Source organism: Phycomyces blakesleeanus (assembly GCF_001638985.1).
Source record: "Phycomyces blakesleeanus NRRL 1555(-) unplaced genomic scaffold PHYBLscaffold_6, whole genome shotgun sequence".
Classification (NCBI taxonomy): domain Eukaryota; kingdom Fungi; phylum Mucoromycota; class Mucoromycetes; order Mucorales; family Phycomycetaceae; genus Phycomyces; species Phycomyces blakesleeanus.
The window spans coordinates 1,291,035-1,317,047 of record NW_017265139.1 but is presented as its reverse complement, the minus strand read 5'-3'; the positions used below and the strand labels follow the sequence as shown (position 1 = coordinate 1,317,047).

Here is a 26,013-nt window from a genome sequence, read left to right as displayed (position 1 = left end):
TATCGTGCACTATGTGGATCTGCTTGAGGATGATTAAGATTGGACATTTGGGCTCAAAGGAATAAGTCTATATGTAGACTATTATATAAGATAAATTGTATGTATATAAGTAAGAGAAATATATATATATATATATATACACATATATAAATATATATATATAAAATATATATATATTTATATTTAAAGAAAGAGAGAAAAAGGTCTTTATGTTTTCCTTTTTTTTTTGTAATTTTTTTTTCGACTTTGCTAATCGTCAAGAAGTGTGTACAAAATAAGAATAAGAAAGATGAAGATGAAGAAAGAATATAAAGAATTGATAATTAATCAGTGATTAAAAAGATGTTTGTGCCAAGTATACAAGGGGGAAGGGGAGGTGTTCCTGAGGGATAAAATAGAATGTGGGAATATATAAAATAAAAAGACTGAGCAAGCAACAGTAAGAATCCAAAGCACCAAAAGTTTAAGAGATAAATAGATATCTTATTTTATTTTTACTGATAGACAAGCAAAATTTAAAAAAGACAAACGAGCAGGAAAATAGGCTATGTATTTATATACTTTATGCATGTATTATGTATTATGTATTATGTACGTATCTATGTATCTATGTATCTATGTACGTATCTATGTATGCCTATATATATATATAAGTGGTTAGGTGTGTGCGTTGGTGAACTTGAAAGTCAAAACCCAAAGAAGAAGAAAGGGGCTGCGAAATATATAATAAAGAAAGGGCAAGGAGACAAAGACAGAGATGGAAATGGTTGGTAAGGCCATATTTTATAGTTGACTGTGTATTTAAAGGCTATCGAATGTCCATAGCTCTCGTTTCTGCTTCCTTTCTTCTTAGAGATCCTAAAGAGCAAGTCTGTATTGGTGTATCGACACACATTACTAATCAAGGGGAGATCCATGGCTATTAAATACGCTCTTATGTATCTTATTCTAGATTGTCCAGCCACATTACTGTATAGTAAAACACGCCATATGTTTCTCACTTTACAAACCTTTTTTTTGAAATTTCCTATTTATTCATTTCCTTCTATTTGACTCAGCTTAAAGAATAAGAGCCTTAAAAATTTATAATTGAAACCTTCAAAACATAATGTTTGTTGTTACTGGTGCTGGTGCTGGTGCTGGTGCTGGTGCTACTATTTGACACTTGTAAATCACTGCATTCTTATTTATACACCCACAATTGATATACATGGTACATTACTATTGATCTAAGCTCTTGTTTTTTTTATACTATCCTTTAATGATAGAGAGAATGAAAGAATAAAAAAAAATCAAATAAGACCATGATAATTTATCTATAATATATCTCTCTTTTTTTTGTTCTTTTGGGTATTGGCCCTGTTACATTTTTCAAATCAGACTAGGATCATTTATATATTTATTATAAGAATTATAAGAATAACAATAGCAACAATAATAAGGGGTGAAGAACCTAATACACTTGAGTGTATAATAAAAATGGCAAGAATCTCGAACAAACTCTATTTATTATATGGAAATGTTCTCTATTTTTGAAACAATTTTCTTTTTTTTTTAAAAAAAAAACGATACATCTTCTAATGCACTATTTCCTGTAATAATAATAACCATCATCATAACCATCAGTCTCAACTATATCAACAAATCAGGTAAAGACGTCTCATAGTTCATTAAAGAAAACATAAATTTCTCGTTAAATATCAGAAATAAGTTCAAGCTATTAAAAAAAACAAATCCCCTCCATAAATAATATCCCGATCATTTTTTTTTTTACTTTTTTTTGACCATTTCCTATTTCCTATTTTTTGTCTTTTTTTTTTCATAAAATGTTAAACTCATTTCTTACCCACATGTCAAGTCGCTTTCAAGATTCCTCAACTCAAATACATGTTCAGCTACCACCCGAGATAGTTAACCTGATTCTTCAGTACATTCCGCAATCCAATCTAGCAACCCTAGCCCGTATTAACAAAACATGGTACAACTCTGCAATGCCATTACTCTACCGCAACCTAGCAATCCACACACGCTATCACTGGTATTGTCTTGTACGTACCCTCCAACACCCAACTCCATGGACACGTTTCACAAAGACCTTGGTCATGAAACGCTCACCTCCATTACTACCGGCAAGCATGACAAATCTCATTCGCACATTACCTATCGAACCCTATGATAAACCCCAAGGAAATCTACGAGGCTATGTACGCCTCCAGCCTATTCCTGAAGGCACCGGTCTAGAGACAATCGAAACCCCTGCCTACACATCCCTGATGGAAAACGAAAACTATCCTGAAGTAGATACCACTCTAAAAGAGTCAGAGTGGCTTGGTCTAGTAACCGACCAAGATATGGCATCTGTAGTTAGCCAGTGTCCAGAACTTCATTCATTTGATGTTTCTGGGTGTGAAAATCTTGGACCACAGACAATACATGCATTGGCAACAACCAAGGTGCCCCTGCAAGGCTTGTGGCTCGGATTGATGCGCAATTTATCTGATAACCAATTGTTGGAACTGTTAAACTCGGATGTATTACCTCTATCATTGCGTCATCTTGACCTTTCGTTCTGTTGCCAACTTAACACAACCGGTATCGACCATGCTATAACCATCTGGGGTCCAAATCTAACCCATCTCAGACTTACTTCCCTCTACAAGGTTACCAATACCACAGTAGAGGCCATCGCAAACAATTGCCCTAACTTACGATTACTCCATCTGACAAGATGTTGGCAGGTCCAGGATGGTCCTATACGATTGATTAGTGAGAGATGTACCAAGCTAAGGTACATCTCTATTGCATTCCTGAGCCAAGTGAGTGAGACAGGTGCAGGTAGTCTGGCACGAAAGTTGGAACATTTGCGTTGGATGGACATCACAAGCTGTGGCATAAATTCTGTATTCAAATCAATCATCATAAACACATGGAATCGGGATAGAGAGACTCTTGGGTGGCCAATGGTCCACTTCCAAGACAACGATATATTTTTATTATAAGAATTAGAGCTATGCTTTTACAAATCAAACCAAATAGGGAAAGAAAAGAAAAAAGAAAGAAAGAAAGAAAGAGACAAATGAAAAGTTGCATGCAGTGTTGTTTATCATGTATGGATTCTAGAGACCTACACGGAACAGGACCTGTTTACCCTTTTTTCCTTTTTTGTTGGATGTTTTTTCGACTGGTGCTTCATTCTCGCTTTCTCGGTCAGATCCCCAAGGTGTACTTGGGTTGCTATTATTACGCCTCATCTGGACAAGCACTGGGTGTTTTGGTGCTGCTACAGGCAACGATGGGAATGCATCTGATGCATGTCCATTACGACCTACTTTCTTTGATGGTCGAGAAGTATTCTCGGGTGATACCAAGGGTGCTGCCGTAACTCGGGCAGGGCGATATGTATCCATTGGTTTAGGTTCAGAATGAGGAATGCTTGGAGGTCTGTTTTCACTTATTCCTGGTGATCTATTACTTTTCTCTTTAGCCGCAGCAGGTGCTATATTTTCCCAGGCTGCTTTGGGCGAATTGGCCGGCTGTTTAGCACGAGCCTTCCCCTTGCTCTTAATCACCAATACACGCGGTGCTGGTGATTTACTCTGTGGTTGTGGGCGACTACTCGCCATAGGGAGCATGGGGAATTGAGATGCCTACACAGATATAGAAAGAGAAACATTGTGAGTTCAGGGTTCTTATTGTTTTTTTTTCCCTATTTGATATCATAAAGACCTACAGAATCTTGTCGATTACTGGCCGTAGGGAGTGTGGGGAAATTGGATGTCTACAAATATGTAAAAGAAAGGAAAAAGCGTTGTGAGTTCAGGGCTTTTACTTTGCCTGTTTGATAACGTAAAAAACCTACAGAAGCTTGTCGAATACGCCATGCATGTGCAATTTCTCTTTTTTTCTCTTTGCTATCCATAAGATCCTCAACTCCCAGCAGTATGTGTGACAGATTCTCTGGATTTCTGCCACACAGATCGGAAAGATTGGAAACATAAAGATCTACATCCATCGAAGAACTGCGGTATGCAGTTGTCAATTTACGGAATTGGTTTACTTTTTCCGCTGATTTTAACATCGTCTTGATCCTTTCTAAAAACTCGGTGTGTCGTTTTACTGTAGCAGGATCGGCTGTAGAGCTACTTGCGGAGGATGCTGCGGCAGTTTGCTCTGTTAAGCTGCCAAAGTTAGCTGGTTTGTTCATCAATGCTTTATCCTTTTGCTTTGTCTTGAAGTTTGCGCCGGGCGGTAATACATTAGCTGTCGTAGTAGAAGAAGAAGCCGATGAAGTAGTAGAGGACGGTTTCTTGGTTTCTTTCTTCACATGTTCTTGGTTCTTTTGTTGTTGATTCTCTTGGACATTTGGTCTGCTATTATTATTACTATTATTACTATTACTATTATCACTATTACGGGCGGTATTATTTGTGTGGTTGTTGTGATGTTGTCTATTTTGCTGACGGGGACTCTGGTGTGATCCTTGCTGTCCATTTCTATTGTGGTGTCGGTTGTTGTTACTATGATAATCAAATTGAATGATATCAACCTTGCGAGATCCACTATGTTCTTCTACATCGTGTGCTTTGAGATCCAAAGCTGTGTCAAATACCACAAACTTCTTCTCGAGACATGATCTCTGGAGGCACAAATAATGTTCATCTTTAAAGTGCATTTCCTGGAATTTACATAGAAAAGAAGAAGTTCACCGGGAGCATGATAAGTAAATAAAATCACTGTACCTATTTATCTTTCTTTCTAATTATCTTTCTGCTGATATACAAACTTACCAAGCCATCATAATCTGCATAATACTCGTGGCGACGTCCACGTTTCACACAAATGTGACATTGCTCGTGCTTATCTCTACAATGGGCAAACAGCTCATCATCTCCATAGAAGTGGATTGAGCAGAACTGGCATTCAGGGTGACCTTTGAAACCAGCATCTTGACTGGATTCATCACCGTAACGGTAGTGGTGGCCGAGTTGAGCAGATGTATAGAGAACATGTTCATGTGGGAAAATTTTCTTATGCTCGACACACAAATCACTACAGAAATTTATAGTAAGACACCCATATATATATATCAGTTTAGTTGGAAGTTGGTAAATTTTTGTATATAGCTCACCAGAGCATACGGCCGTGAGCGGACTGGACATGTTGTTTGAGTTGAGGGTAATCATTAAATTTTTGGCTGCATGTTGGTTCAGGACAGTTGTAGTCAAGAAGAACCATGGTATCTTTATACATCGTCTCGTCTTCGAAAAGAATATCATAATTTTTATCTACAAAAGGTGTATCTTCTGGGGTGTAGCTGGAGAAAGGTTTTTCGGGATCGTGAGTAAAGATAACTGTTCTTTGTTCAGTCTATGATGGTTGATCGCCAGAGAAATAAAGGAAAAAAAAATAAATATAAAAATATATATATAGTATTATTATAATAGCCTTAATTTACTTTGCAGTAAGCACAATTGCGGGTCTTGTATAGCGAACGAAGACGAAGAGCGCAAAGGTGGCAAGTTCGATGGTCGCATTCAGAGACTGCATAGGTCATTATGGGCTCTGTGCAGATAAAGCACACTTCTTCGTCTTCTTCATCGGACGACTCGCTCGTTGTGTTATTTGTATCAACAGTCTTTAGCCCTTCTTTAATGTCTCGCATGTAAAAACGCTGAGTGTCCGACATGGTATTATGAAAATAAACAGTAGAAAATCAATGAAAATAATAGACTTTTTTTCGTTGTTTTATTATTTATTTATTTTACATATAAAAAATTATGTATGATTTTTTTTTTATATTCATTTATTTATACTGAAGGTAATTTTCATGTCGTGGTTTCAATTCCCAGCAGACCCTTCTTTAATTTATTTTTTTTGTCTTTGCTCTATCTATCTCTCCACATCACTGGGAGCAAATTTGAAATTAAAGATTATTGGCTGGACGCCATGCTTTTTTTTTTCTTCCCTTTAATTTTTCCTCATATGAAATGATTTAATACACGACAAACCCCGCCAATCTTTAAACAAGTGAATTTTGATTTCTTTTTTATTTACTATCATCATACACGATTATCAATGTCTGGTCATCCATCCACGGATCAGCAGAATCAACAGGCATTCTATCCGGGGCAACCAACTAATCAACCTCATGGGCCATTCAGACCCTTACCTTACCAAGCAAGACCTTTTCCGGTGAACAGTGCACGACCACCTCTTGCCCATGGCCCTGTCCGACCAAGTAAATCATTAAAGAAAATCATCCCCATTTTTCCAAGAGGCAGATATAATAGACCAATACTAATTAGTACGATTATCAAATAATAGCTGTTCAACATCCTGGAAATCCTGGACATCCTGGACATCCTGGAGAATACCAGCGCCCTCCAGGGCAGGTATCTCCAAGACCCAATTGGAATCCAGAACAACCTCGACCAATATATCAGCAACCTCAACAGCCTCAACAACCTCAACATTTAACTAGTCCTCAGCCAGATCTCGTAACTCCTATGGCCTCTATGGATATACGACATCATAAAGATTCCTCCCACAAAGCAGGTCGCGCTCGACGTGCCTATGCACCTACTGACACTATTTCTTCTCTTCCTAATAATCAATATCCACAACCTACCCAACAGCAACAACAGCAGCAACAGCAGCAACAGCAGCAACAGCAGCAACAACAGCAGCAGCATCAGCAATATCAACAGCAACAGCAACCACAACCCCAACCCCAACCCCAACTGCAACTGCAACAGCAACAGCAACCGCAACCAATATCGCCTTTTCCTGCAGCTGCACCAGTATCGAATACTCCAAGACCGAAAATTGATCCAGATCAGATCCCTTCTCCTGTCCAAGTACAAGCTCAAAACCAAAATATATATCGCGACCAAGAGTATGGTACTTGCTCCAAAGATGTTATGCCCTTAAGCACAACAAACTTCCGGGCAATTGATCAAGGAAACTGCAATCCACGGTTTATGAGAAGTACCTTACGCGAAATACCAGTGTCTTACGATTTGTGGAACGATTCCGGATTGCCCTTGGGCCTTATAGTCCAGCCATTGGCTGATTTACACCAAGCGGACGTACAAGTTCCGCTGGCTTCAACTAGTGCAGAGGGTCCAGTTCGATGCCAGAGATGTAAAGGCTACATTAACCCATGGTGTCGATTTGTGGATGGCGGTCGTAAATTTATGTGTAATTTATGTGGATTTGATAATGAAGGTAAAGAAGAAAGAAGAAGAAAGATAAAAGGCGATGTTCTTTGTTATTTTATTTTGCTGTATATAAATTATGGACATACATTAATCTCTTATCTATGATGTGTACATATTGAACGTATGTAGTTCCTAGTGATTATTTCTGCCACTTGGATATGACAGGTTGGCGAACCGATATTGAATTTCGACCCGAATTACAACTGGGATCCGTCGAGTTTGATGTTCCGGAAGAGTACTGGACACGCAAACCAGCGCCCGTTTCTTTAGTTTTTGCAATTGATGTTTCCTGGAGTGCAGTTAAGAGTGGAATGGTGGAAAGTGTGTGCTCTGCAATCCAGGGCATCCTGTATGAAGGATCCGGACTGGACAAGGAGACAAAGGTTGCTATCTTGACATTTGATAGTTCTGTGTGCTTCTACAATATCAAGGCAAGTAGGGTTATCTGGATGCTTTTATAATCACCTTCTGTTATTACCATTCTGATCAGGATGTATAAAATTTGCAGGCTGAACTAGAACAGGCACAGATGATGGTGGTGTCGGATGTCAATGATATATTCTTGCCCTTGTCAGAAGGGTTTCTTGTTGATCCAGTGGCATCCAAGAGAGTTATCGAGGATCTCCTGCGACTCCTGCCTAGCATACACACCAACAACAGAGCCACTGTTGCAACTATGGGATCTGCTGTCCAGGGCTCCCTTTTAGCTTTGGTAACTTTTTTCTTTAAAAAAATTATATATATCATCTGCCACATAGACCCTTTATTTATTTACTTATTTATTTAACACGGATGTTATTACTTAAATAGAAAGAAACTGGTGGAAAGGTCCATATATTTCAAAGCTTGCTACCCACTCTTGGCCCAGGGGCACTAAAGGGTCGTGAAGACCAGAAGCTGTATGGCACCGATAAAGAAAAACAGTTATTTTTACCCCAGAACCCTTTTTACACCACAATTGGAAAAGAATGTGTTCAGAGTGGTGTGTGCGTTGATCTTTGGTTATTCCCTCAGAATACGATTATGGATCTCAGTACTTTGGGTAAGTAGTTATTACTAACCCATTTTTTCTTTCAAAATTATCATAATATTAATATTAATAACACAAATGATCTGAAGGCGTTTTACCTGCTCTGACGGGTGGTGATACTCATTTTTATCCAAACTTTGATTCCTCGCAACATGGTGCCTTGGTCCATTCACTGGAGCGTAGCTTAAAGCGTGAACAGGGATACAATGCAGCTTTGCGTGTTCGGTGCTCCAATGGTAAGTTAGGGCTCTGTTGTGTGTGTGTGTCTATTAATGCGATATGATCTTAATTGCTTGTATATATATGTGTGTACACAAAAAATACAAATAGGCATTTCTATTGAGGATCAGTATGGAAACTTTGATATGCAAAATGCAACGGACATTGAACTGGCAGGCATTGATGCCGATAGTTCTATTGGATTCTCTTTGAAGTACGATGCTAGACTAAAAGATACCGAAGAACTGTACTTCCAATGTGCTCTTCTTTACACCACTACCAGTGGACTGAGGCGTGTACGAGTTCACACTCTGTGTTTGCCAGTTACCGGCTCAATGCATAGTATATTCAAGCACGCAGATGTTGAAGTGTCTTTGAGTTTGATATCAAAGAAAAGTAGGTGTGTATCTCGCTCATAATTAAGATATTGAAAATCGTATGTTTTTATTTTTTTCTTTGCTTAGTTATTTCTCAAGCAACAAAGCGATCGTTGAATGAGATCAACTTAGATCTCGATGTTCAATGTGTTAAGATATTGACGGCTTATCGCAAATATTGTGCTGCATCATCATCTCCTGGACAGCTGGTACTTCCGGACTCGTTTAAAGTACTTCCTATATATACCCTTTGTCTAAAGAAGAGTGCCTTGTTACGCAGGGGTAAGTTTCTTTCTTTCTTTCTTTCTTTCTTTCTTTTTGTTTTGTGTGTTGATTGAATTGAAAATTAATTTTGAACCACATAAAAATATCTTATAGATCCCAATGTAACGAGTGATGTACGAGTATATACCATGCGGGCTATCAAGTCAGCATCAATCGCAGAGACTATCAAATGGATCTACCCCAGAATGATTAAAGTACATGAGATGTTAGTACAGGTAAAGAAGAACAATATATATATATATATAAGTACATGTATATGTATATTTAATATACCAACAGGATAATGTAAATGTGACTCCTATGGAGAGACTGTCATACAGCCGTCTATCAAGTTCCGGCATTTATTTGATCGGTAAGTTACTCTATTTAACTGATTTTGTTGGTATTCCTTGAGCATTCAACTTTACGTACGTTTATCTATAATTTTACTAGAGAGTCATATTTACACTTTCTTATGGATTGGGCAACATGCTACACCTGAACTCCTTCAAAATGTCTTTGGTGTCACTCAATCGGATCATATTGATTCTTGCATGGTAACCCTTCTTGTTTGCACTTGTTTTGTTTGGAGTATCTCAAACACGTTACACCTTGTTTATGTTTATGTTTATGTTTATGTTTATGTTTTTGGCTTTTTTATTTATTTATTTATTTTTTATACGTTTTATAGACTCAAATTCCCGCTCTAGACAATACACTTTCCCGCCAACTTTGCGAATGTCTGGATAATGACTATTCAACTTCGCCAGAAAAGGCTCGCCTTTATATAATTAGACAGGGTTTGGATTCTGAACAGGAATTTGTAAAGACTATGGTAGAAGATGAAACGTATGGCCAAATGAGTTATGTAGATTATCTCTGTTTAATCCACAGACAAGTCCTAAGTGAGGTAAGTAAAATATATACATTGTTTTTTGGACAATTTTTCAACGTAACGAATGAGCGAGTGAATAATAAACTAATGTTCTTCTTTGCTAATTAATTAAATGCTGTAGCTTGAGAAAGATAAACAGGAAGCGATCGTATCCTCTGCTTCTTACTGGGCCTATCGTTACTAATATATATATATATATATATATATAAAGAGTCTCCCGGGTTTGGAAAGTAGAAAACAAGATGAAATGAAAAAAAGGGCTTCTACACAGTAACAACAACAAATGACACTTTTTGAAGCAAGGGGGCGGGTTACATTCAAAAAAATAAATAAATAATAAAATAATAAAATAATAAAATAATAAAATAAAATATTTATTCCTGGATCAAGAGACCTGTGTATGCTAATCACTATAAAATATTGCCTTACCTAGATTTGGGGTTGTTAGCTTGTTTCCCCATACATTGAGTGTGGGGAAAATTAGAAGCTTAATAGATAAATAAACCCGTATATATATATACTTGTATTTATGCTTACAGTTCTCTTCATTTTATCTGCACTTTGCTTTTACTTATATTTCCAATTGAGCCTTCGTATTCGTTGACTTCCTGATCCCTAAAGCTAAACAAAAATTAAGAAGAAAAACCCTCTGCAATCAAGTATACTAAATGCGTTATCAAGACTATTCATCAGGTAAATACTTTAACCCCTACACAAACCAAATTATCATCATTTCATCCTAAGGAATCTATTTATATACAGAAGACGAATACAAAGAGACACACCTCAGTAGGGATTCAAAGATCCCTTGGTCTCCTCAAGACTCTGTTTCAAAAAGACGTGAAGAAGAATGTGTTGTTGAAAATAAACCAACGCGTACAAGTAGCTTTCTTGCTCGGTTCGGGTCCATTCCTATCATCAAGGATAGTCTAAACACCACCCTTGGCGTTGTGAATAAATATTCTCTTGGGCGAATGGCTCTAATTCAGGCCGAAAAAACAGTTTCAACAATGTGTAGCCGCGCGGATTGGCCTCTCAACAGTACATGGGAGCATATAAATGAATTTGGCCATAGCTTACTGGATGATATAGAACAGGCATTTCCGCTGGTCAATGCACCCACTCAAGATCTTGTAGAGTCTTTTGAATCGCTCGAAATTAAGGAAAGAGTATTGGATACCTTTGACACAATACAGACCCTGCTGATTCCACAACAACAGCTGGATAGTCTACTCGGAACTGTAGAGACTACAATCGATCACTATCTTCCGGAAAAGGAGCCTAACCACCAGGCCTCGGACGAGCCTCGTTTAGTCCGAATCCAGCACATGGTCACCACAATTTTACCACGCCTAGAACAAAGGGTGTGTGAACCTGGTCTGACTCTATTCTTGCCGCTCTTGTCTGTTAAAAACGGCCTGTATAATTATGCATCTGATATTTTTAAAGCACCTTATATGCAGGTGGTGTTGACAACTGTGCAGGGTGAGAGCACAGCACTACGCCAAGAAATTGAAAGATCAGATGTATCGCTACTAGAGAAAGGACGGAACTTGGTCTTGCTAACTCAGACACGTATTATGATTCCTCTTTTGAATCAGTCTGCCGACTATCTACAAGAACGAGTGGAGCTATATAGGCTTGCAGTCCAGCATAGAAAGAGAGAGATGTGGATAGAATTATTGAATCGTATGGGACATTTTGAGCCAACATGTACACCAGTTCAATGAGAGAGAGAGAACGAAAAGTTTATAATATACATATATACTACATCATATTTTATCATTTCAGCACACCCATTCACTCATTCACTCGTTCATTTACATATACCCATATATATATATATATATATAAATGTTTATTTATATTTATATATATATATATATATAAAGTTATTTCTATTGTTTCTGCTTATATTAAATACCTCGAACCAAACCTAATCTCAAGGTTTGGTCAAACGAGCTACATACAAACAATCCTTTCTTGTCTCTGTTCCAATCCAACGACACAATAGGATGTTTGGATACTGATGTTGTAGCTGCTGGTGAATTTTCGCCTCCTTTCCACAGGCGCAATTCACCGTCTCCACCTGCTACAGCCAAGAGATCAGGGACCTGAGGGCAGTGGCAAGCAGACCAAAAGGTAACATCGACTGGGGTCTTGTTTATGAGTCATACACATGTTCAGGATAGAAATGTAATAAAAAGGTTTGTTAATAGTTTTATCAACCTAGATACAAAATTAAGGCCAGTAGTGCTTTACATTTAATTTTGTGGATTTTCCGGTTGAAAGACGAAGAACATAGAGCCCGCCAAGTGTACTGACTGTCAATTGATCCCAGGGAGTAGTAGAGAATTCGATTGAGCAAACCTTGAAGCCAAAATAGATATTGTTTGTCAATTGAAGTCCATACAAATAAATACATTTCTTATTTATTTTGTTTTTGTTTTGGTTGCTCAAAAATGCTTACGCCTTCATTCACATGCGTCTCCCAGATATATTTTGACGCGGTTAAATCAAAGAGCTTAATATCACCATTGGCATATCCGACTGCCACTAGTCGTTGTGTACCATTGTCAATGTTACCTAGGTAAAACAAAACAAAACATATTAGAAATTCCAAGTTTGTTTTTGTGGGGTTAAAATAACTGTAATTTACCAAACGCAACACACCAAACGTCTTGTGGAGACGTTTCTTGGTGAGGACGGACGGTGAAAACAGGCTTTGTAGGTTCTCTAGTATCCCAAACCTTGACAAATCCTTTATACATGATAGTATTTCCAATATATATATTGGCAAGATGGTTATTAATGTTTCAATATTATATATATATAATAAAATAAAATAAGCAAGCCTTCCTTACCATCTCTTCCTCCTGTAACCAGTTCCCGCGCACCTCCAGGTGATATGACTCCACCTGCACCATCGATAGCATTAATTAACGTATCGTGTGCTTTTACGGAAGCCACCGGGATTTCCATACGTTGGGTATCCCTATAAATACATATTGTATTGGGGGGAATTATTATTATTTTACATAGAACATCAAATAGAAAGAAGATACTTACCACAGTTGTAATTGGCCTTCAAAATCACCTGTAGCCAATTGTCTTGTATGAGCATCAGCAGCTCCTAATGTTCCACACCGAATAGCTGTGTCTGTTTCTGTCTATTTAATGTTATATATAGATAAAAAGGAAGAAATTCTTATTTATTCAGTCTTACTATACTCTACAAAATGTATTGTGTTTTTTCAAATATATATATGTGCCTGTTGCTAATATATATTAATATTAATATCTCTTTAAATTCACCTCATTTGCCAAAAAAAGCATGTTGTCCTGAATAGTATAAATGGCGATCTTTCCAGTTGCTCGTTCTGTTGTACCGATCGCGCATACTCGTGTGGATGCTGGGATCCAAGCAACATCATACGGTGTGAATGAGACATTTTTAGTAATCAAAGTAAGAATGTCCTGCATGGTGAATGAATGTTATCTGTCTATAGTAATAAAAAAAATGGCAGAAACAAAGAGATGGCTACTTTTTTTTCGGTTGAATTTCAGACATTCCAATTACAATTTTTTTTTTCTTTTTTTTTTTTTTTCAATGCGAAAATAGCTTGAATTTCAGACGATTACTTTTACTTATTTATTTTACATGTAATTAAGACCAAAAAGTAGACGTTCCAAGACGATAAATGACAAAGTGAAACAGATGGTGACAATACACTGTAATCATGCCATTGTTCTTTTTTTTACTTTCCCTTTGTATTAAACGATCCCGGCATTAAGATGGCATCTACATCAACAAAAAGACGTAATCCTTATGATGAAGCTGATAAAATCAAATGTAGATGTGATATTTACTTATGCTTAGCTGGAAATAATCCCATTACTACCAATCTTTAACGCTGTAAAGTTGCGTGTGACAACTGCTCAAAGTATTATTCAGAGATCTACTAAAACTAAATCACCAATGCCTTTACGAATTCGATAAAAAAGGACACAAAAAAAACGAGAGAAATGAGAGACATCTTGTGAAGATTGTACTAAAGGATTCATTTCCTTCCTATGATTATCTGAGACTGGTACTGAATAAGATGGATATAATTGCCTGTAAAACTATTGTAATCGGTCCTTTCGGGCATCTTGCATTTGGCTCGTATATTATAGCCAACAATCCGGTTTTAACTGAAAGATATAAGCAAAAAAACTATTAGAATGGACCACAAACCACATCGATTTGACAGATGGCCAACAAAGGAACGCAGCTTGGTCTAATGAGTATAGATTCGCAGTTGGAGTATAACGTTGGAGGCACCCGAGTTATTAGAAAAAGAAGAAGACTGCTATAGGGTATGCGAAAGGGCCTATAGTCTCGGGGAACAAGTGGAAAAAGGGTAAAGTGATGAGTTAAATATGTTTTTGGGTCGATGGCTTTAGATAATTTGCATTTATTGAGGTCACTGTGAACCAAGATGAGTACGCCAATATTTTTCCCCAGAACTTCTTCCCTTCATTTTTTCTTTTTTTAAAAATCTGATTGACAAACATGACACCAAGTTCGCCCTTCAAGAAAGACGACGTCAGTTGTCATACTGGCTCATATACAAAGTGGTAGAAATATGGTCACGGTGTTAAGTGTTTTGAATACTATACTACACGAAGTACAAAGTTAAGTCCAATTGAACATGCTTGGTGGGCTCTAAACCCCGGGTTATATTGAATAAGAGTTGATATAAATAATTTAATGGATTTAAAGGCTATGATCCAAAGATTGTTGGAGAATATTGACGTTGGACTTTCAGCATGTTCGGTGGAGAGCATGGGCAATCGATGCAAAAGGCAGCTATATTCACTATTAATATTTCTCTTTTTACTTTGATATATATAAAGCTCACATAGAGATTGTATCTTAGAGAACTTGGAAGATCCGAACAGAAAAACAAATAAATATATCCTCCTTTTCTAATTTCCTAATAAATGACTGCTTTACAGTGGATGTGACAATGTGCAAGAAAGTTATTCTAAGTTTAGACAACTATAACTTCTGCTGTGGTTAATCGATCGGCATGAAGTCTGTTGTATGTAGCAGTAAAACAAAAAGAAATTGATTTTAACCGGGGTTGACTCCACACAAAAATAGAATCAGTCAAGTTTCTGAAGGTTGACTGCATATCCCACAGAGCAGAACAGCTGCATGAAAGCGGGGGTTGTTTGGCAGAACGATACTACACTATAGCTAGGTAAGTTATAATAACAAAACAATAAACACAAAAAAATGAATCAAGAGAATCTAAGAAGTACCCTTTATACTTGGAATATCCAAGCTATATATTCTTACACTTACAACAAATGATAGCCTTTGATTGTCAAAACATTATAGTTTCATAGCACAAACCTCTTTTTGATCATTCACCTTTGACCTTATTCTATAAAATATAAACAACATGCCTATATATAAGAAGAAAATATCTCTCTAACAAAAAGATATTTTATGTACCTAGTCAATTTTTTTTAATTCTAATAATATCCAACAATGATAAAATATATGTAATTTATTTCTTATGATATAAATAATATAGGTATGTATGTATATATATATATATATATATATATATATATAATTATAGAACTATTACTATACTACTGGCTTTCGGCCGACTACACCAACTGCTCTCTTAAACCAACGCTGTTCAATACAGGCCTTAATACCTCCTTCTAAAAGCACCTCATATGAATCTGGGTCTTCAGGACAGATATACTTCACCAAACCTCCTTTGAAACCAAGGTTTAATCTATCCCAGTTGTCTGCTACCATTTTACTCAAGTCGGTACCGTCTATGTGTATCATAATGTAAGTAAAAGGCTCATGTATAGACAGCTTTTATACATACAAAATTCCATTTTTCGTGCATTTCTTTCGACAACATTAAATCCATTACAGCGTAATAAAGCAGGAAGCTTAACGGCCACAAAGAAATCCAACCCTCTCTCCTCCATAAGGTCATGAACTAAAAATGATAATAAGTGAAATTAGGCGGTTTGACTTTGGAAATATTATAGCCATATTGTACACTTACGGCCCTTAATAAAACGCTCGGCACCTGGTACTATATCCGCTGCCTTTTTTTAAAATAAAAAAAGAAAATGGAAACAGTTAGATATATGCCTATTCAATAGTTCCCTTATTGATTCAAGTTAAACGGTACAAACCATAAAATCAACCTCCATTAATTGCACAATTCCTCCGGGTTTGACTATGCGATACCACTCTGTAAGCATAGTTGCCCATTTCTCTTTTTGGAGACCTCCCAAAAGAAGACGGCTATTGACGAAATCAAGTGAATTGTCTTTAAAGTCCAAAGGCTTGGAAATATCCATGATTGAGAAGCTGACGTTTGGAGGTAGATTGTCATTAGGAAAAACATTGGCAATATCAACTCCAATGAATGTGGAGTCTGGATAACTCTTGGCCATATCCTATACTATGGGATCAGTTTCATATACAATACACAATATGTGAAAAAACTTACTATCACCCATGCTCCAGTTCCACATCCAAAATCGACAACTGTAGAACCAGGCTGCAAGTTATTTTTTACACTAGAGAGCACATGGCTAAATGTATATGTGTATATGTGCATGTGTATATCTTTGTTAGTACATAAATTCTGCCGAATATATAATTGGTTACCCATCAAATAGTTTTTCGAATAGTATGTGTTGCTAAAGAAATATAAGCAATTCAGCATTCTAAATTTCTTTGTGTTTCAAGCACAACAACAGTACAAACCATGTTTAGACGATACTGCTCTTCTTCGTCGCAGGGGAGTATATAAGTTTGAGATGAACTGCTGTAATATCTACGTTCTTTTGTATCTGATACAACATTTGGTGAAGGTTTGTAAACAAAGTCTTCGCTTTCATGCTTAGCAACAGAGTCAGGATTATCATTAGATAGGGCAAAGTAGGTAAGCATTTCTTTATAGTGATATGGTATATTTCTGTCAATAAAATAGATAAAAGAAGAAAGCTTTATATATGTATAGAAGGATATAGATTTTTTAAAAAATATATATACATAAGATGTATGCTTATTATATAGAATTCAAGTGTTATTTTCTTCTATAATTAGATATGCATGTGTGAATAGCGGCTTTTTCTTGCTAGTAGAAACTTGATATCCTTGCCCAACTACTCGTTTGTGATACACTATAAACAATGCATGTCAAACTTTATATGTATCCAATAGTATTTAATTTAATAGGTACCAACAGCCAAAATAGTAGTATCAATAATATAATATGATGACTTTTTATAAAGGTCCCTTGAGGATAACAAAATGTTTTGTGGTTCTCTGAGAGAGGATGGCTAAAATCCTAGGATATAGCTATAACTCAACCTTCTAACAAATGATGACATTAAATCATGCATCACATAACACCCCTTACTTTATGGGAGACATGACTGTATCTTTCATGTAAAGCTTTTAAGCATACAATAATACCCTGATATGTTTGCACATATACATTATATATATATATGTATTGTTTATTTTGAATATCTTCAATCTCACAATTTAGAAGGGGTAAAATTAGCTTAAGCGCAACCTTTTATGCTTATCAAACCAAAGGGAATCTTTACTACACTTCTTTTGTAATTATGCTATAATTATTCACATTCCTGGCTTATTTGGGGTACATTATGTCTTTCACCTTGTATATTTTTTTAAAGAAGCAAACCTGTTTCATTAAGCGTTAAAGTACATTATGCAAAGCATTATTGTAGATGTGAAGTGTGCAGGTTTTTGCCTTACTGTCTAGTGTGGCGTATTGACATACTTAATCCAGTAGTACAAACAGCAAATTATCTGGTTACCGTGATACTTTCCTTCTCTTTAATATCCTCCGATCATTTTATTCCTTTAATATATTTCACTGTTTTCAAATTAAACATGATTTACCTTTTATTGCCTGGATATATATTTCTTTCAATGTTATATGACCCTTTGTAATATATATATATATATATATATATATGTTTCATTTGCGTTTTAATCATTATAGTTTGTAAAGTAAGAGTACTCCAACCTATTTATTTTTTTGATACATTTGCTCCTTTGGCTCACTTAGTTGGATTTACTTTACGTTCTTTCCAGCTTATATAATCAAACATAAGTTGTTTTTTATGTAACCTTGCTGAACTTTTACCTGTTGTATTTTCACTGCATATTATTTTAGCTTCTACCCCTGTTAATGTTATTCATAATACGTGATTTGATACATGACATGGTTACATATCTTTATCTCCGATTATCGTTCTCTGTATTCGTTCGTCTATTCATTTGTTTTGAGCCTTGTAGATTTTCCTAGTAATTGTCTCTATAGTCAAGCTAACGTAGATTGTAAACATGTCTTAGTCGAATGTCTCTTTATGCACAAAAATTAGTACGCAACCCTAATATCCTGAATATCCAAACTACTTCATGATCCTTAATTTCCCCTTTACATCCTAGCTTTCCTTACATGCCCACTCTTCCACTCACAAAAGAAGACAATGCTATATTTTTTGATATATTACTCGCAGTAATGTAAGTAACATGCTTATAAAAATCAAGAAATATTAAATACTGTTTTATCTGGTTTTCTTTTGACAGTTTGGTTATAATAACAACAACAAAAATGTATATGCGGTTTATTTTACAATATGCTTTACGCATAATTAGATAGGTACTCCTCTTTTTGATCTTTTGGTTTCTTATTTCTTCTTTTCTTTTGTTGGTTGGTTTTCTTGTTATGTTATCACTTCGCTTATTGGTTACTGTTTATTGACGTCTTATTCTGTCATGTACATAGCTTTTACTTTTTGTTCAACATATATGCATACAAATGTATCTTACAACTTTTTCCCCTGTAAGATATATTTTATTTTAAGGGTATACAGCTTAAAGAATTCAATAAAAATAAATATCTCAAACAAACAAAAAAATATCTGTAGTGTACTAATCAGCTGTATGATTTGTACTTCCTAAAAGAAATACCCACGCGCTCATAGCTATAGCCGCTGCTTTGCTGTGCATATTTTATTACATATTGGTCTACTGTCGAGATTTTATTTAAAGATATTTGAACTCTACTCATATTCTATGGCCTTCTTTTTAATATGTATGTCCCAAAAATAGTGCAAGGTCTGTATTATACACTCCGACAATAAAAATCATCGATGAACCACATTTTTCATGCTGCTTTTTGGCGTTCTATATGGAGTTTACGGAGTTATAAAGCCTAAGAAAAAGGGGTAATCCGTAACAATGTAAACAATGATTTTGTAACAATTTTGTATGCGGAGTTTGTTACAATTTTAAGCAGTGAAAGTTTGTAAGAATTTTACTAGTAAAAATGTAAACACTTTAACCACGTGACGCTTTTGATTCTTCTTTATAGCTTACTAAGCATATTATACTTTCTTCTTACTCTTACTTTTACTCTTATATTATATTATTATAAAGTACAAAATGCCTAGACACACTGTTACCCCTGAAGAAAGGGCTGAAAGAAGACGAAGATACATGAGAGAATACCAGCGTAATCGTCGGCAATCATTGCAAGTGGAAACATCAGAAACAGAAACACAACAACGGAATTCAATGTCTCAAGCAGAGTATATGCGAGAGTATCGGCGGAATCGCCTGCGAACTGCAGAAATGGAAGTGATAGCAACAGTAGAAGCAGAGAATATTAATACTTCTCGTGCAGAATATATGCGAGAATATCGACGCAGGCGCCAACAAATAACTGAAATAGAAGTAGTTGAGACAGTAGAAGCAGAGAATATTAGTAATTCTCGTGCAGAGTATATGCGGGAGTATCGACACAGATGCCGACTTACAGCTGAAATAGAAGTAGTTCAGGCAGAAGTAGTGAGAACACAAGTAATTCAAGCAGAAGTAGTAGGAACAGAAGTAGTGGAGACAGAAGCGGCAGAGACAGAAGAGGAGAACCATAATTCTCGAGCAGAATATATGCGCGAGTATAGGCGTAGTAGACAAAGTAGAGCTATTGAAGAGAATGAGCGAGTAGTAAGAAGGCGTAGACTGAATGACGTTGGCACAAATAATTGGAGTAGTATACAAAGAAAGTATGAATCAACAATCAGAGAGGGTCCTACATGCGTATGCGGATGTTGTGGAGGCCTTTTCTTTCAAAAAGATATATCTTCAGTAAAAAGAACCGCTCTTACAGGCAATTGGGGTTGTTCACAAGATATTGTTGAGAAAACCTTTTGGGCAATTGACAATCATAAGATACCAAGCACTTTCGTTGGTGAAGATATTATAGACAATATTCCACTATGTCCTACCTGTAAAACATCACTTAAGAAAAAAACACTTCCAACTCTTGCTCTCTCTAATGGTCTCCACTTTCCTGATCATGTCGTTTGTCTAGACGACCTGACAAGATTAGAAGAAAGACTTGTTGCACCTCGACACGTTTTCCAGTCTATATGGACACACAAAGGACTAACTGGGCAGTATAGAAGTAAAGGCGGTATTATCAACGTACCTGTTAATGTTGATACAACGGTTTCATTACTTCCTCGTAATCTTGACGACTCAAATACAACTCACTTGAGTTTAGCTCGTAGGATGCGTTATATCAAAGACTATATCAGAGGAAATATAAGTCCCGCTAAAGTTTGGAGAGCAGCACTATTTCTACAGTCAACAACACTCTATCAAGAGTATAATATCTCCTTGAGTGATAATTGGGTACAAGAGGTTGCCAATAATGATACTGAAAACGTAGAAGAGGTTGATAGGGTTGAAGACTTTGAAGGAAATGAAGAAAGTAGTACCGAACACGAATCAATAAACTCTAGTGAGCAGGAAACGGCTATAGTTTCAGATCACGAAGCTCTCAGACTTTCGCCTGGAGATGGAAGAATCCCTTTGTCTATTTTGACTGATAAAGACAGCGACTTTTTGGCTTTTCCTCAAATCTTCTGTGGCCAGCAATTATCTACTGATACTCTGACTTACTCTTTCCTGACAAAGTCCATTGCAAGGAGATTCGATCGTAGAGCAGCACAAAGAGTAGAGTATATACTGTATATGGACAGAAAAAATCAAATAATCAGAATGTGCAATAACCTAAATACAGTTCGGAAGAAAACAAAACTTTCCAACAATGTACCATACGTTGCATCCGACTTCTTAAATAATGACAGTATTGATGGATTGCTCAGTAAAGACCAGGCTTATAAGACATTTAGTGGTATCCGTTCTACTGCAGAATATTGGAAAAACGAGAAGAAAAATCTTTTGGCAATGGTTAGACAATTTGGTATCCCAACAATTTTTGTAACTCTATCTGCAGCAGAAGCAAGTTGGTCTGAGCTATTATGCATTTTAAAACTTGTAACTGATGGAGTTGCTATTACAGAAGAACAGGCGGAGCAAATGACATATGATGAAAAAGCCAAACTGATTCAGCAAGACCCAATAACATGTGTACGATACTTTGACTATCGATTTAGACAGCTGAAGAAAACATGGAAAGCACCATATGGGCCTTTTGGAAATCATTCCATTAATGAATATTACTTCCGAATAGAATTCCAGCATAGAGGCTCGCCTCATGTTCATATGCTTGTATGGCTTGAGGGCGCTCCAAAGTACGAACCTGACCAACGGACAGACGAATCTGTTCATGAGGATATGAAAAGAAAAATCTGTGAATTTGTTGATAGTATGATTACTTGTAAGAGACAATGGGGTGAAATACCGCATCATCAACAGGAATATCGCTGTAACGAGGACACCTGGAAAGAATTGCTGAAAAGGCAATGTCATATGCACACATCTACTTGCCAAAGAAAAAGAAACAATATTACAATTTGCAGATTTAATATTCCATTTTATCCTATGGACAGAACTCGGATATTATGCCCAATAACTGAAAACGAAGGTCTATCAGAAACTACGATTACCAAATTAAAGCAAAATATGACTCGCATCAAAGGATATCTCCAAGAACATTATGAAGCTCTTCAAACGTCAGCCATGAGTTTTGATGGTTTCTTAATAGCTGTTGATATCACATCTATTGATGAATACATACTGTCTATCCGCAATACTCTTAAAATGAACAAAATCATGATAAAACGACAACCGAACGAAGTCATGATAAATAATTATAACGAAAAAATTTTCAGTATGTTCAGATCAAATATGGATATTCAATTCATTCTCGATCCATATGCTTGCTGCGCATATGTAGTTGACTATATAAACAAGGCTGATAGAGGCTTAAGTAAGACGCTTGAAGAAATTTACAATAAGCGCAAAGATGACAGTAGCTCGACACCTTTTAATATGATGAGATCACTTGCTGCGACCTATTACAATGCTAGTGAGATATCTGCTCAAGAAGCAGCATACAACTTACTACGAATTCGAATGTCAGAAGCGAGCACAGCTACAGTATTTATACCAACAAGCAGACCAGAAAACCGACTTCACATATTAAAGAAGCAATCTGAACTTGTAGCAATGGATCCCGATTCTACCAGCTGCTTTGAACCAGGATTAATTGAGCATTACATTTGTAGGCCCCAAGATTTGGAGAATTTGACCTTGGCACAGTTTGCTGCTTATTTTGAGTTTTCAAAAAAGCAACCATCAAGAAATACTGCAACTAATTATATCGATCACAATGACATAAATGATGATACTTATTATGAGCCCATAGAAGACCAAGAAGACCATATTCAACAGAATAATAACGAAAACACGCTTTATGGAGAGCCAGGCCAAGTGTATTGTCTTTTGGAAAACCAAGGCTACATTAGAAAAAGAACTAAGCCGCGTGTCCTACGTTACTACAAGTTTAATATTGATCAAGATGCTGACGAGTACTTTCGTTGCTTATTGATGTTGTTCAAAAGTTGGAGAAATGAAGAAGAAGACCTTTTAAGTATCAACTGCGAGGAAGTTTTTCTAGAGAATTTTGAGACTATTCTGCTAGCAAAAAAAGAATTTTGTCAGGTTAACGATGATGTACTAGAAGGTTATTTTGAAATAGCTTCACTTGAACGTAGTAACATGGATACAGAAAGAGAAGATGAACCCATTGGAAACACAGATACCCTAGCCCCACCTATTGCTGAAAACGATTTCAGACGTTACACGCTAGATATTGATGACAATGAAGAAGGAGAGTATCACAGAACAACAGATTTAACAATCGAATTAAATCCAAATGGAGCTACACAGAACAATCGATTAACCTACCTTGAAAAAATCAATATTCCAAAGTGGTTAAATAATACTGAATATCAAGAGCTTTTATCAATGCTGAACTTGCAGCAGAGACAATACTTGTACCATGTTACTGATCATATTCGTAACAGCAACAGCTCTATATCTGATCAACAACATACACCGTTTTATCATTTTGTAACGGGAGGAGCCGGCACTGGAAAAAGTCTATTGATAAAAGTACTTTATCAAAGTCTTGTCCGTGAGTTTGACAAAACAAGAGAAAGAGATATGAGCACACCATCCGTACTTCTTTGTGCTCCAACGGGAAAGGCTGCTTTCAACATATCTGCTCAAACTTTGCACAATGCCTTCCATCTTCCTGTCACACAACGTGGAAGAGAAGGTCTTTCCTCACTCTCATCTGACGTCTCCCATTCAATGGGTGTTGCACTTGCAGACCTGAAAGTGGTTATTATTGACGAAATCAGTATGGTAGGAGAGACACTATTTGGATGGGTTGATCGAAGACTTCGAGATATTTTTGATAGATCAGTTCCTTTTGGTGGAAAATCAGTTATTGTATTTGGTGACTTCCTACAACTTCCACCAGTTGGGGACACACCACTTTACAGCACCAGCCATGCAAGAGATACAAATCCATTTGTATCCTTATTTGGGTACAAGATCTGGGATTTGTTTAAAGTTCATAAATTAACGGAGATAATGCGACAAAGAGACGATGTTCCATTTGCAGTAGCCTTAAACAACATGGCAATTGGGTCAATGACTGAAGGCGATATTCATATCCTCCAAAGTTGAGTGGCTTCAATAACTCCTGAAGATGCAATGGAAATTAGTACTGGCAGAAGAACATTACCTTCAAGCCTTGTAGCTCAAGAAAACAATTTATCTGAAAGCAGTAACCAAAAGCCGATATATCTGTTTAACACAAATGCATACGTTCAGCAAACAAACCAACACATACTTACCAGCTTAAATACTGAAGGTGCAATCTCCAAATCCTTTGACCGAGTAACTGGACATTGCAGGGATAGCACTGCTATTCAAAGACTCATACATTCTGCCGATGATCATGCAAAGCAATCCGATGTTCAGGGTCTGATAAAAACGCTTTTGCTAAAAATAAGTGGAAAATATATGATGACTGCAAACCTAGATACAGCATATGGACTTGTCAATGGTGCAAATGGAATCTTGGAGAGGATTGATTATGGCCAAAATATTGTACCAGACAGCACTGCCTCTGAAACATCTACTTCTACAGTTTTAAGAAAGCCATTAAGATTGTGGATTAGGTTTGATGATGAAAGAAGTGGGAAGCAGTTGAGGAGACAGCAACAAAGAATTCGATGTAGTCTTGGGATTTCAGACGATCTGACAATGATAGAACCACACTGTAACATAATTCGCAGAAATATCAAAAGTCAGATACATCTAACCCGTACACAATTCCCAATTGTTCCAGCTGAAGCACTCACTGTACACAAGTCACAGGGAGGCACATATAAATCAGTTGTTGTATTTGACCATGGATCACACAGAATGTCTCGATCACTCCTATATGTTGCATGTTCTAGAGCTACTTCTGCAGAAGGTTTAAAGTTAATATACAAGGGTAACAGATTTGTTCCGCCCGGACCAATAGCAGAAGATCGAAACAATCAATTGAAAAATGAGCTCATTAGACAGCAGACAATACTGTTGGGATTATCATTTAGCCAACTACAAAAGGAAGAAACAAGTGATTATATACAGCTAATTTCACATAATGTGCAAAGCTTGAGGGCACATATAAACCAGATAACCAGCGATCAAGTATACTTAACATCTGATATTATTCTTTGCAATGAAACTTGGACACTGCCTAATAATGAAGAATATGATATTCCAAACTTCACCATGATATCTCGCATAGATAGCCATTCAACCAATGCACGAGTTTCTGGTTCTTGCTGCTATATTCGTAGCTCTCTTTTACCTAGTACGAACAACTCAAACGACGATTCTTTGGTTTATACAACCAGTTCCAGAATGTTCATTGATGAAGCAGGTGGATCAACAAGCATATCATTATTTATATTAAGCAGCAGCTTATATTGCAGCATATATGTATCCCCACTATGCCAACTAAATACCTTGACGGAAGCACTAGAATTTGTTGTTAGTCATACGTATATGCATATAACCATTGCTGGTGACTTTAATGTTGCTTTCACGAAAGAATCGATCAAGAAAACGACGTTACTTCAATTTATGAATAACAGAAATATGACTACTACGCTCCCTAACACTATTCAATCAACAACAAGCCAGAATACTCTCATTGACAACATCTTTTCAACTATGCCAGTGCTGGATTCAGGAAGATACATATCTTTGACCAGTTACCATTCTCCTTTGTGGGCAAAATTTATGTAAATTATGCTAATTATTTTATACTATTCTTTATGCTTTTATTTTTTACTTATTTACGTAATTATATTTACATGCCTACTTCTCTATGTTTTCTGTTCTCTATGCTTCATGTTTTTTTATACAAATAAAACCAAAATAAAGTCACACAAGAAAAAAGAGAAAACCGAGTATATCGGAATATAGAACGCCTTACTTGATATAGACTTTGGTCTAAGCCGAGATGGTTTTTATAACATTCTTTACCTTTCTCTTCCTCACACCTTTACCTCAAACTTAACCACCAATGTCGAAAAGTAATAAAAGAA

General features: G+C 36.4%; 6 protein-coding genes across 6 annotated transcripts; 3 read left to right on the top strand and 3 right to left on the bottom strand.

Moving 5' to 3' along the window:
• Positions 1 to 2,934: 2,934 nt before the first annotated feature.
• On the bottom strand, positions 2,935 to 5,686 carry PHYBLDRAFT_177195 (C2H2-type zinc finger transcription factor; the record flags this gene model as incomplete). Its single annotated transcript, XM_018437862.1, has 7 exons — positions 2,935 to 3,647; positions 3,731 to 3,778; positions 3,830 to 3,834; positions 3,877 to 4,675; positions 4,788 to 5,049; positions 5,129 to 5,367; positions 5,456 to 5,686. The coding sequence occupies 7 exons, from the start codon at positions 5,684 to 5,686 to the stop codon at positions 3,117 to 3,119; spliced, it is 2,115 nt and encodes a 704-aa protein (XP_018294184.1). The 3' UTR covers positions 2,935 to 3,116.
• A 1,123-nt stretch (positions 5,687 to 6,809) lies between these two features.
• PHYBLDRAFT_123428 (hypothetical protein) lies at positions 6,810 to 10,239 on the top strand. Its single transcript, XM_018428927.1, has 12 exons — positions 6,810 to 7,227; positions 7,350 to 7,660; positions 7,729 to 7,932; positions 8,031 to 8,262; positions 8,340 to 8,486; positions 8,581 to 8,865; positions 8,934 to 9,128; positions 9,225 to 9,346; positions 9,411 to 9,483; positions 9,564 to 9,667; positions 9,802 to 10,020; positions 10,127 to 10,239. Exons 1-12 carry the CDS (start codon positions 6,921 to 6,923, stop codon positions 10,187 to 10,189), a joined length of 2,262 nt encoding a protein of 753 aa, XP_018294183.1. The 5' UTR covers positions 6,810 to 6,920; the 3' UTR covers positions 10,190 to 10,239.
• A 434-nt stretch (positions 10,240 to 10,673) lies between these two features.
• Positions 10,674 to 11,735, top strand: PHYBLDRAFT_59675 (hypothetical protein; the record flags this gene model as incomplete). The annotated part of the gene is made up of 2 exons (XM_018440541.1): positions 10,674 to 10,698; positions 10,768 to 11,735. The coding sequence occupies 2 exons, from the start codon at positions 10,674 to 10,676 to the stop codon at positions 11,733 to 11,735; spliced, it is 993 nt and encodes a 330-aa protein (XP_018294182.1).
• Positions 11,736 to 11,921: 186 nt separating this feature from the next.
• On the bottom strand, positions 11,922 to 13,488 carry PHYBLDRAFT_110598 (hypothetical protein; the record flags this gene model as incomplete). Its single annotated transcript, XM_018428173.1, has 7 exons — positions 11,922 to 12,164; positions 12,268 to 12,375; positions 12,476 to 12,591; positions 12,665 to 12,766; positions 12,870 to 13,000; positions 13,075 to 13,175; positions 13,321 to 13,488. 7 exons carry the CDS (start codon positions 13,486 to 13,488, stop codon positions 11,922 to 11,924), a joined length of 969 nt encoding a protein of 322 aa, XP_018294181.1.
• A 2,161-nt stretch (positions 13,489 to 15,649) lies between these two features.
• PHYBLDRAFT_143124 (hypothetical protein) lies at positions 15,650 to 16,990 on the bottom strand (the record flags this gene model as incomplete). Its single annotated transcript, XM_018430938.1, has 7 exons — positions 15,650 to 15,849; positions 15,906 to 16,022; positions 16,092 to 16,134; positions 16,225 to 16,491; positions 16,545 to 16,629; positions 16,706 to 16,737; positions 16,805 to 16,990. The coding sequence occupies 7 exons, from the start codon at positions 16,988 to 16,990 to the stop codon at positions 15,650 to 15,652; spliced, it is 930 nt and encodes a 309-aa protein (XP_018294180.1).
• A 2,535-nt stretch (positions 16,991 to 19,525) lies between these two features.
• Positions 19,526 to 25,711, top strand: PHYBLDRAFT_166110 (hypothetical protein; the record flags this gene model as incomplete). Its single annotated transcript, XM_018435364.1, has 2 exons — positions 19,526 to 20,089; positions 25,049 to 25,711. 2 exons carry the CDS (start codon positions 19,526 to 19,528, stop codon positions 25,709 to 25,711), a joined length of 1,227 nt encoding a protein of 408 aa, XP_018294179.1.
• Positions 25,712 to 26,013: the final 302 nt, after the last annotated feature.